The sequence below is a fragment of the Rhizophagus irregularis genome, chromosome 9 (assembly GCF_026210795.1).
Source record: "Rhizophagus irregularis chromosome 9, complete sequence".
Classification (NCBI taxonomy): Eukaryota; Fungi; Glomeromycota; class Glomeromycetes; order Glomerales; family Glomeraceae; genus Rhizophagus; species Rhizophagus irregularis.
Genome location: NC_089437.1, coordinates 340,814 through 353,829, shown reverse-complemented (window position 1 = coordinate 353,829; position 13,016 = coordinate 340,814). Strand labels below are relative to the sequence as shown.

The window sequence follows — 13,016 nt, the reverse complement described above, 5'->3', positions numbered from 1 at the left end:
CATATCTAGATAGAAGAAACGTACCGTTTCTTTTAGTTCATATGATATTTGCACATTCATTCATTCATAATATTCAATGAACATGTTTCATTGCTTCATTGTCCTTTATTGTTCAAATGTTCAAAGCATTCATTCTGAAACACTTAAATCATTTTAATTATGCGGGTACATGAATATTTTCTTTGAATTCTCCTTAACTCCGTATCCAATTATAATCATGTCCTGTGTTATCTATGTAACAACATATAGACGGGATAAACCAAAATAATCAACATAATAATGATAAAATTGTATAAACCAAAGAAAATCATACTTTAAAAGTTTTTTTTTCACAATGAGTTAAATCAATAACAATATGTATCATTTAGAATATCAAAAAAGGAATATTTTAATAGGATTTATTTCAAATTTTAATTGTTTTATTCTTGTGTTATATAAATAAAAGAAAAAAAAATTTTTTTCTTTGATTTTAAATTTTAAATTAATAAGAAAAAAAAATTATTTTTAAAATAAATAAAATAAATCAATTTTTATAACCATTATATATGATTTTATTTTGCATATCGCAAAACACCGTTAAACTTTAAAATACGATCAACTATACAATAAATTTTTTAAAGTGACCCAAGATGGATAAGAAATGGGCCTAACTCGATTTGTCACAAAATAGGAGAATCACGGGATGACGTCGGTGATGTTGGATGTGTTAATTTAATGATAATTATGATGATGTAAACAAAAATAATAAATGCATGCTAATTTGTAAAATGGGCGTGATGTTTTATGTGTAATTTGGGAATTATTGGTAATTTTCGGGATATTTTAATATAATTTTATAATATATATTTTTATATATACTGTATTTTTGCAATACATTTATATAAAGATGTATTGTATATATACTTTATATGAAAAAAGAAAAATATTTTCTTATAAATACACAGGCTTTTTACTCTAAAAACGAATAAAAAAAAAATCATATCAATAATTTTTCTTCTGATAAAATCAACTCAACATCTATTACTTATATTAAATCAATTCATAGTATAATACATTCTCGAAAAAGTATTCCAATGGAAAAGACGGGGCTCGACTGGAAAAGAAAAAGAAAAAAAACAGTGTCGTGTATCCGTGTATCCGCCTGAGAAAATGCTTTGGTTGGTATTTTTCTAATAGTTTTGCTTAAATATTTTTTTGGTATACCTCTCAATATTTATCTTTCTTTCTTTGAACTTGGCATTTTTAGTCGTTGATTATTTTCGTTTGAATTTTTCAACAACAAAGCAAATCCATAAGTTTATTTAAGCTATAAATGTCACCTGGGTCAGTGTCTAAATTTGGCCCGGGTTTGAATCTTCACTCCGCTTTTCGTTTAAAAAGAGATTGATGAATTAATTCGAAGTTGTGAGAACAAAGAGATTGATGAATTGCATAAAGAGATTGGTGAATTATTAAAGAAATAAAGATATTGATGAATTTTTCAAATAATTCCCAATTTCTCTTTATGTAAAAATAAAGAGATTGATGAAACGTCACCTCACGATTAATATTAAATACATAATTATTAAATAGTTTTATTTTCTTGTTATTTTTATTATTGTGCGAAACATTTAGAAGTAATTCTTGTATCTTTATTTCCGTGAAACATTAAAATTCAATAAAAAAAATATTTAAATTTATTTTCTAATATTTATTTTTAACGAGTATGTGTACAAATGACATTGCACGTGATTTATTACGCACCAGATCTGAATTTTTCTATATATTAACATTTCTTGTAATAGGAAAATCATTTATTTTGTTACTTTTGTTTTAGATACTAAGTGTTGACTAAATATGTTTTATTTTCAGATTTCTGTGTATTATAATTACATAATTACAGGTATACTTGCCGTCGGAATTAATTACGGCATATGAAGCTTATACTGTAATATATTGAATCGCCGTAATGCCGTAATTATTTAAAAATATACAAAAATTACATAAAGATAGTAAATATTTTTTTTTTTGATTATGCCGTAGATAATTTGTATCTATAATGTTGATATTTAAATGGTAAAATCCATATTTCGTAATGCCGTAATTTCAATTCGGCAATTTCGACGGCACCTATAATTACAGGACGATTACCGGACAAATTGTCCAATCATCCTGTAATAATTTTATTTTTGTCCAAGGAAATATATGTCTACGCAGTATGAAAAAAATCGATCATGCCGTCCGCCACGTGATCGTTACCCAATGAAATCGCAAATTTTAGTTTTTCGCTCCGGACTTACAACGGTTCCCGTTTCCTAGTATTAAGTAATTTGCATGAGGAAGCAGAATTCTGAAAACGGCGATAAACAAAATTAAGATTTAATTTAAGAATCCAGTTTCTAATCCGGATATACAAAGTTACATTTGCACGTGGCTTATAATTGAAAGTACAGTACATTTAAACTTCGATGTACCGATACCTTATATAAATTTTCATTGTACCGGCATTATATACTGTATATATACATGTCGAATAACCACATTAACTGTTAAGGTCTAATTTACGAAGTAACATGCACGGATTGCACGCAGATACTTTTCTTTTATAAGCCGTTACACTAGTATTATTTTGGCCAGCGTTTTGACGATTATGGCTGAAGTTATAAAATTAAAAATTTTTTTTGAATTTTTTGTCAGAATTGTCAGAATTAGAATTTTGCTTTATAACATATGGCGGATTTGGCCAAAATTAACGTTAATTTTGGCCAAAATGATCGACATTCTGATCATCAAGTGAGTCAAATCCGCCCATATGATGGCCATTGACCATATATACCAATAATCTGATATACTTTATAGAATAAATATTGTAAAAAAGTTCTTTTTTCTTAAAATTTTTGACAATTACAGTCAGATCTCGATAACGAATTTCACGATAAAACGATTTTTTAAGATTTGTCTTTATATCCTTAACTTGTTTATCAGCTTGTAACACATGCTTTTGATTTTTGTTTATACTTAATTGATGGATATTTTATCACTTTTAGGGTCATTTAGACCACTTTTAACCATCAACTAAGGTAGTTAATGGTAACATTTGACCACTTTTAGGTCATCTAGACCACTTTCAAACATTAACTAAAAAAGTCAAACTTTTTACTAGGTTATACAATTATATGAACATATAAATCGCTATATCAAACTTATGAACTATTTTTTTCATTGAACCGAAGGGTTCGTTCTGATTGTATTATTTTTCAAAAATAATATGTGGCGATTAATTTTTTTTTTTCACTCAATTAATTCAATTAATTCAAATTGCAATTGATTGATTTTTTTCTTTTCGCAAAGGTTGACAAGGTTGACTCGATTAATTCAGACATATCAATTATTTGAGATTGATAATTTATTTAACTTAGGCTAAAAACCGTGATTTCCGCCAGAATTAAGAATTAGTTATTTTAATCCAAATATGCAAAGTTATCAAGTGACATTGTACACGTGGTGCGCTCGTAAAATATTTATTTATTTAAATAACTAGGTAACGGTGACCGTTAAACGTCCGAAACAGGCGTCACGCTGCATGTTTTTCTAAAGTGAAATCTTATTGGTGTTATATTTTGCAACGATTTATAAACATCACGAGCATAACGTCTTTCACGTTGATTATGAGTTTCATTTTCTCTAATTTTGCGTTTTCTAAGTGTTTCAGGATGAATAAATACAGGCTGACTATCCATTTTATATTTTTAATTTATTATTTGAAGATTTTAATAAATTACACAAGATATAAGTCATTTATTATATTGTTTCGTTATAATTAATGAATCTTAAATTACATGAAGAAATAATTTAAAAACAACTAAATTTATTATATACATCTTATGAAGGTTATACTAAAGTTTAACAGAGTCTAATTTTGATAGTATCGAAATTATTTTTTTACTTTTATTTTTAAAATGTAGAAAAAGACGGGGATCATACGGGTTTGTGGGCCGAGAATAAGTATCGAAATTAATAAGCTAATATTATAAAAAGTATTAAAGTTGTTATATATAATCACGTGTATATACAGTAAGTCACGTGTGGGACAGTGCGAAAGTCCTCCGCTCCGCTTCGGACAATAGAAAATAAATTTAATTGAATAGTAATCGCATAAAAAAATTCGGTAATGAAATATTTTTATAACTGTCTGTAAGTACAAACTGGATAGAAAGGTAAAAAAAAAAAACAATTTTATTTTTTCCTTTAAAAAATTTTTCTAAAATAATTGTCATTTACAATTGTCATTTTTAGAAAAAATTTATAAATTCGCATGTAGTGAAACAATTGAATTTTCTCCTGAATCTCCTGAATCCCGATTAAGTTTAAAAAATTTTTTAAATCCATTTTCATGTATTTATTTGTTATTTTTTTTTAATCGATCTAAATTTGGATAACAAAATATGTGAGTGTCGCCATGGTGTCGCAGCGGTGTCGCAGTGGTGTCGCCTAGATATTTTTATGATTTTTCATGATTTTTTAATTTAAAGATTCATTATGAAATAATCCTACTACTAAGAACTACCACTTCCTTTCCTTCTGTTAATTTTCGTACTAGGTATAATGAGGTATAATGATATAATCACATCCATAATTCCAAAAATTAAATAATCTCGAAAATCCACAATCTCAAAATAATTATCCTGACAGTTTATTATTTATTAGTATAAAATTATTATTATATATGATAAATAGTTCAGTATCAAGTTTATGCACGACTGCACGTAATATTATTTTTATTATAATAATCTCCTTATAATGTCCTCAATTGAAAGTAACAAATATAGTTAATTATATATACTATGAGTAAACAATTATAAAGATTGTATGCAATAAAGATTGTATACAAATAAATCCCTTAATAAAAAAATTGTTATTGGTTTTATAACCAAAATTAGATAATAAAGTTTTTTAATATCGGAATCGAAATTGGGACGGATTGATAATTTTTTTGGGCAAAGTTAAACTAATAATATCGTACTCAATACCCGTGAAAATTATTCAATTTTCATGTGTAATTTAGGATTCAATTAATTCGGATATATCCGATTTTTTATTTTTAGACAAGAATAATTCGGACATATCCGGTATCTTAGATAGAAGGAGACGACGCACAACCTAGTCACGTTGCATATCCTTATTAATTTTGACTAAAATTATAATTATTGACCTGATTATTGTAATTTTGGCCAGAATTAGGATTTCTGGCCGGATATTTTGGATATTATTTGATGTGTTACACTGTTACACTTGCCAATCGACATTGCACATGTGGTTCATGGTAAATCATTTTTAGTTATTTTCTCGTAAAATAATAGAATATATTTGTTTAAATAATAAAATATATTAGAAAATCAATTTTAATTTGAAATATTTAATTGGTATATAAAAAAAAAAATTTCGGAAAAATTTTTTGTTAAATGAAATTGAAATTAAATGAAATTCTTTTTTAATAAAAAGCTGTAAAAGGTAATAATAATAATAATAATAATAAGGTAATATAATAAGGAATTATTTTTCCCTAAAAAAAAAAAAATTAATTTACATGTAGTGATAAATTTTTTACATGTAGTGAAACAATTTGAATTTTTTCACCCGATTAAGTTTAAAAAACATTTTATTTACTCCGATATTAATTTTCCATATATTTATTTGTTTTCTTTTTTTATCGATCAAAATTTGGATAACAAAAAAAATATGTGGTGTCTCCTTAAGGATATTATTTATTTTTTTTTTTTTATGAAAAAAGATTTTCATGATGCAATTTTTTAAGGGGATCTACTACTCAAAAAATCTCAAAATGACATAATCCCCTCAATCCATTAATTCCAAAAATCCATAATCCCGAAAATTAACTCAATCCTGATATTTTTTAATATTCCAAAAATTATTTATCCGAAATTATTGTTGCATATGATATTATGTAATGAAAATCGTTCAGTATTTAAGTTTACGTAATCTTAATTAAAATTCTTATAATGTCCATAATGACTCGCAATCTTTTTTTAGTTTATAAAAAAATAACAGACAAATATATTATTTTTATTACAAAGAAAGGTTGTGTCAAATAATCCGATAATAATATGTTAATAATTTTGTTTTTTCCACAAAATAATAATAACTTTTTATATCGAGATTCTATAATGAGGAATAATAAAATTTTGAGATTGTAAACTTTTTTTTGGGATAGTGAATTTCAGAATTATGAATGTCGGGATTATATTGTAGATTATATTGTACAGTTTTCTTACGGTTTCTTAGTTTTCTTGCAGTTTTCTTGCAGTTTTCTTATTGAGGATTTTAACCCCCCACATTAAGGGTTCGAATTTTTGACGGATAAATAATTTATTGACTGATCATTGAGTTAAACAAATGTTATTTAACAACACAAATTTCATGGTGTAATTTAGGAATTCGATTAATTCGGTTATATCCGATGAAAATTTAACGATAGAAAAAAAAGGAGTATTGAATATTGAGATGCATAACCGTAAATCATGTGTTATGTCACTTTTGTTACTTTAGCGGATAATTCTTAATTCTGACTAAAATTAACCTTATTTTTAGATTTCGGCCAAAAATCAAAATTTGGTTAAGAATCCAGATTATAATCTGGAATATCGGGAGTTACACTGACATTACACACGTGGCTTATTATTGTTTATATTACAACACCAAGATCTACGTTTTTCTATCCTTCAAAACAAAAAGGTACGTCATTATTAGATATTTTTTCTCACAGGTTCATTATAATTTAGAGTTTCGATTAAAATCGATTAATTTCAAATTTCAAGTTTTTTATTCAAATTAAAAATCGGACATATCACGATTAATTTTAGCGTTTTTTTTTTTTATAGTTTCGAGTTTATCTATCAAGTCAAAGTAAGAATCCAGATTATGATCCGGATATTCCGGATATGCTAATCAAAGTATCTATCTGAATGATATCTCATGATTCGGAATATCGGATCGAATCGTTAAAAATTTTTCAAGTATTTGTACAAGTTAAACTTGAAACTATTTATAATTAATTTTTCATTTTTTTCTCATACAAAAAAAAAAACTTTTTTTTATGATATTTATGATATTTATGATATTTTTATGATATTTTTATGATATTTTTATGATATTTTTATGATATGATACTTTTTGTAAATAACGCCTCGAATTATGATATTTTATGATATGATGCTTTTTGTAAATAACGCCTCGAACATTTTATTGGTGACATCACATTATCTCCATGTTTTGGTCATATTTTGGTCATGTTTGGCGTTATAAAATCAAATTTCATAAGTTAATTTGGGCTAGAAAATATTTGAAACGTTTAAGAAAAAAAAAATTTTAAGGTTAGATGATTTTATTGTTTAAAGTTTCGATAAATTTAGGATTTAAGATTATTTAAGTTATAGGGGTTGATGTAACAGGTTCAGACTTTCAGACTTTCAGTGTCTAACTTCAAACTAATCTCAAATAGTTTAGTCCATTCCCTCAAATAGGGAGCTCAGACCCACTGGGGCTGTTACGCTCTTTTTTGTCGTCATCACGTCTTTCCATATTTCATTTAATTATTCTGAATATTTTTTTTCGCGGGTGCATATAAAAATAGTTTAACAAGTTTTTTTTAAAAAAAAAAACCTTATTTTTATTCAAAGTAATATTTACTTTCCGAAATATATACTTTTTGGTATACTATTTTCCGACAATAAAAAAATAAATCATTACCTTTTGGCGTATTTAAAAGAAAATCTTTTTTAACGATAAACCTTTCTAGCAATAAAATAGCATTTTACTCATTTTACTGCATGAAAATGATCACAAAAAAAAAAAAAATAATAAAAAAAATCTGGTTTAATAAAGAATACTATAATATATACTAAATCTATCGGAATTATAATATATCCGGTTCTTCCCAAAGTTGGATACATTTATAAAGGAAAAAGATATTTTTATTTTTTTATGTAGTGCAAAAAAAGAAAAAGTAGTGCAAAAAAGAAAATATTGTAAAGAAAAAGGTAATTTTTATCGTGATCCAACTTTTAAGTGTTTTGATAAACTTTACATAATTTACATATGTTATTTATTTTTCATAGAATTTCTTTTTTAAAACAATCAAAAAAAAAAAGATGGAATCAAAAATAGTAAAAATCACGTGTAACGAAAAGTTTAACGAAGGTTTTATGCAAGATAAGCGAGAGTCTTTCTTAAAATGAAAAAAAACGGATTTATATCGTTAAAAACGGATTTATACCGAAATGACGGATTTATACTATTAAGGAAATTCATTATAAAGCAAATCTTAAGTAATCTTAAGTTTTACAATCAAAATGTATACATAAACCTTTTCTTGAAGAAAAAAAAAAAATATGTCATCATCTAATCATCAAACAAATTCAAATTAGGAATGTTTGATAATGGTATATAATTACTATTTTGATCATTTGATTTATTTTTTCTTTTTTTTTGTTTCTTTTAACAAAGAAGAGAAGTGGGACGAATAGTTTGTAGATCGTACCTTAATTTTCGTCTTTCAATAAATTATGTCAAAAATGTCTTTTCTCTGTGAAACGTTTTGTAATATAATAATAAATTTACACAGCCTTCTTTTCTTTACAGTATCTTCTTTACAGTATATTTCTTTTACAGTATCTTCTTTTACAGTATTTTTCTTTTACAGTATATTCTTTTACGGTATTTTTCTTTTATAGTATCTTTCTTTTATAGTATATTCTTTTACAGTATATTCTTTTACAGTATATTTCTTTTACAGTATATTCTTTTACAGTATAAGGAAAAGAGATCTTTTTTTTATTAATGAAAAAAAAATAATTTTTTTTTTTTTTTTTTAAAAAAAAAAAATTTGTTCCTATTACAAAAATGTATCATTATACGTCGGAGTTATTTACAAGAAAATTTTTTTTAAAAAAAATAGTAATCAACTAATCTCATAATAATGCAAATATATATATATAATAAAAAAATAAAATAAAAATAAATAAAATCCCAGAAAAAAGAAACAAAAACCCGTATATATAAATATATACAAAACAAAAAAAATACAAATACCTTTTTTTTTTTTATTATTATTATTATTATTTATTCATCATCATCATCATTCAATAATAAACGAATTTTACTAGAAATTACAGGTTTAAATAATTTAGGAAGTGAAGTATGCATCGCATGATTCTTATTATTAGAGGGAATTAAAGGGGGTAATTTAAGAGCAGGATTATAATGTTCTTTTAAAAGAATATTATTACTTAATTCAGGGGAACCGGATAAACCGGATGAACATAAATTAGATGATGATAACATTGGATTTGTAAAAGTAACATGTTCAATACAAGGTTCAGTAGTAGATCGACTATTCCAACTAAATAAACCCGGTAATTCCTCTTTCTTCGTTCTCATAAAATTATTATTATTATTATTATTATTATTATTATCTTGGTCATCAAAAGAGATTATGTTCCATTTCTCTCTTTTTCTACGACGTGGAGAAAAAGATTTTGGTAACATTTCACAATGAATATTAAAAGCTTCCCTTGCTAAACGTCTATATTCAGATTTAACCACTTCATTTTCTTTTTCCCAAGATTGAGATGCCATGGAAGAAATCACAGTCATTGGTAAATAATAACCTTGAGAACGTGCAGTTTCAATAAAAACCTTACGATAAATTATAAAAGCGTTAGGAGCCCTTGTACGAAGCTTTTTTTGACTTAAATCATCCTTAGAATCCTTTGAAGTATTAACTGGAGAAATTAGATCGTGTGGATCTATTGTAGGAGGAAATGGTGGTCGTATCAAAGGAGTAGGAGAATTTATTAATTGACTGGGTAAGGATGGATTATTTGAATTTATGAAAACACAAGCACGTGAAGTTGAATGTCCAATCATTTTTATTGTTTATTAATTATTATTAATTATTTATTTTTATTTTTTATTTTTTTATTTTTTTTTAAAAAAAAAATTTTTTTTCCCAAATTTTTTTTTGACTATCAAAAGGAAAATTTTGTTTTTCATGGAGCATATTTATGTTTTTTTTTTCATGAACTTTTTTTGATCAATGTTTTTGTTTACACAAAAAATATAAAAAAAGAATAGGACAGAACTGGCAATGAATTTCTATTATTTGTAAACTATAGGAACTTAATTATTTCTTAATTCGTCGTATATTGACTACCGTAAAAAAAAATAAATAAATATATATATATATTATTAATAAAGTTTGATTGTGGCTATGCAATGAAATAACTGCGACTTTCAAACTATACTTGTTTAAGTAATCGCTCCTGAAAAAAAATGAAAAATATTTATACTATATATTATATTTACTGTACGTATATATATATTTATATACATATATTATATATTATATATGTATATGTAATATGTAATATGTATATGTATATATAATGTATAATATGTATAATATGTATGTATAATAAAATAAATATTTAATAAATGATTTAAAATAAGAGAGATCGATTGATTGTTAAAATGAAATATGTTTATTTAAAGTCTTGATTTGTTTATTATATTATCTTGTATCAAATTCCTAAATTGATATAATATTAAATTATATAAAGGATAAATCAATTGATAAATCTGGTTAAAACAATTTTTTTATTCTTTTTGATTCTATTGAAAACTTTTTTTATTCTATTATTTTTTTATTTTTACGGTAATCTTGCATTAAAATGATTTCACTTTCTTGTACTTTTTAAGTATTTTCGATATATTAAGTATTTCGATATAAAAAAATAGAATTCTTTTTTTGACGTTCCGAACTTTCCGAACATTATCGACGTGTAATAAATAAGGAATTTTTATAAAAAAAGATTTTTTTTAAAGATTTTTTAAGGATTTTTAAAGATTTTTAAGATTTTTTAAAGATTTTAAAAAGATTATTTAAAAAAGGAAAAAGTAAAAATAAAAATAACATAAAAAAATTAAAATTAAAATATTAAAAATATTAATAAAAAATAAATAAAAAATAATAATAAATATAAAAAAAGTAAAAAAAAAATAAATTTTTTTTTAAAAAAAGATAACGTGTAATAAAATATAATAATTAATTTTTTTTATTATATAATTTTTTATAAATTTTTTTTTTTACTATAAATTCTATAAATTACTATAAATTACTATAAATTACTATAAATAAATCACAATAAAAAAAAACGAATTTATTTAAAATAATCTTTTTTTTTTATTTCCGATGATAGTAAAAACGCCACTTAATTCATATGCTTTTCATACTATCAATACCAATAATATATTTATTTATTTTTTTTTTTTTTATTTGAAAGGTCATAATCGGCAAAAAAAAAAAAATTTATTGTATTTTTTTTTTTATTTTTTATTTTATAGGCTATTTTTCTTTGTTGAAAAAAAAAAAAAAAAAAAAAATTTCACGTAAAAAAAAAAAGGTGACACAATAAAAATTTAATCATACAAACAATTTCCCCATTGCACTTTTAATAAACAAATAATTGTAATATTTAGAAATATTCTTATTTCTATCACGAACGTAAAGCGTGTCAAAAGATCACAAAAATCACAAAAATAATCAATCTGGTTATGAGTTTCTCTATTTTTTATTTCCTGATATGATTAATATTGATTGATGATGATTGTGATGTTGCGTTATGCATCAATAAAGAAATATATATGTATACTGTGAATAAAGTGTATATAAAAAATATGTTAAATATATTATTTTATTATATTTTTACTATATTATATTTTATTATATTTTATTATACAAATATTACATACTACACAACTACATCTTCCTTTTGCTTTTTATGTTTCCATATGTCCGATGCGCCAAATGATTAAAAATTTCTGAATATGATATATCAATGAACGTATATCAGGCGATTAAAATTACAGCCAATCTGAAAGTAGGAGACTAAACTGAACGAGGTTTTATTGAACGCCAAACAATTTTTCTTATTTCAATTTTTCCCACAAATATTTAATCACAAAAAAGTATTATTTAAATGTTCCGAATGCTTTTTAACAAATCTTCACCTACTACGGCTACTAATCCGATAGAATCATTACTTTATTTAGTAATTCAATTTTATTTGAGTAATTTACACCTGATTACATTAATCGCATTATGTTCTAAAGGATTTACACTATTAAAAACGATTAACTTTTACCGAGATTCTAATTTTTGGGATGTTGTATTACATGTATTACCCGATGATCCGTTTACCTTTTAACTTTTAAAGTGCCATGTTTTAAAAAAAAGGGGAAGAGTAATGAAGATTATTTTGATGTACTTTTATATACATACAGTACTTTTTGATAATATGCTTTATATATATATATGCTTTATGTTGGTTATTTTGAAAATCAGAATATTAAAAAAATATTCTTAACACGTATTAAATGGTATCTGACGACATTGATTACGTAATTTTACCGAGTATATTTCACAAAATTCCCACAATTACCAATTTTTAAAATGTTGTGTTACGAGCACTTCGGTAAATTAATAATATCCGTTATGCAGGGATATAGCCAATATCAATCAATTTATTGCGTAAATAATTTTAAAATTTGAGTACAAAATAATAAAATGATTTTTTTTTTTTTTATTATTGATGAATATAAATCAGATGCTGGTGTCATTTGTATTACAATTTTAGTTTATCGAATCAAATGAATGAATTTCGATCATGCTAACGATTTTTAAAAAGACGGAAATTTTTTTTTTGTATCTATTGTACAAGTAGTATTAACTTATTCTGTAAGTGGTATTTACTTATCGTGTAAGTAAAATTTACTTATTGAGTAAGTAGTATTTTACTTATATTTTACTTATTGTGTAAATAGTATTTACTTATATTGTGTAAAAGTTGTAGTGCAAATAGTATTTTTTAAATAACAAGGGTTATACTTTGTAGTTGGACTAAACTTTATTGTTATTTGCTATTTATTATTTCCATTATTATTATTCATTTATTATTACT

General features: G+C 24.1%; 1 protein-coding gene across 1 annotated transcript; it reads right to left on the bottom strand.

The window, feature by feature from the left end:
• Positions 1–8,868: 8,868 nt before the first annotated feature.
• Positions 8,869–10,027, bottom strand: OCT59_029113 (uncharacterized protein). Its single transcript, XM_025320166.2, has one exon. The coding sequence runs from the start codon at positions 9,922–9,924 to the stop codon at positions 9,118–9,120; it is 807 nt and encodes a 268-aa protein (XP_025171978.1). The 5' UTR covers positions 9,925–10,027; the 3' UTR covers positions 8,869–9,117.
• Positions 10,028–13,016: the final 2,989 nt, after the last annotated feature.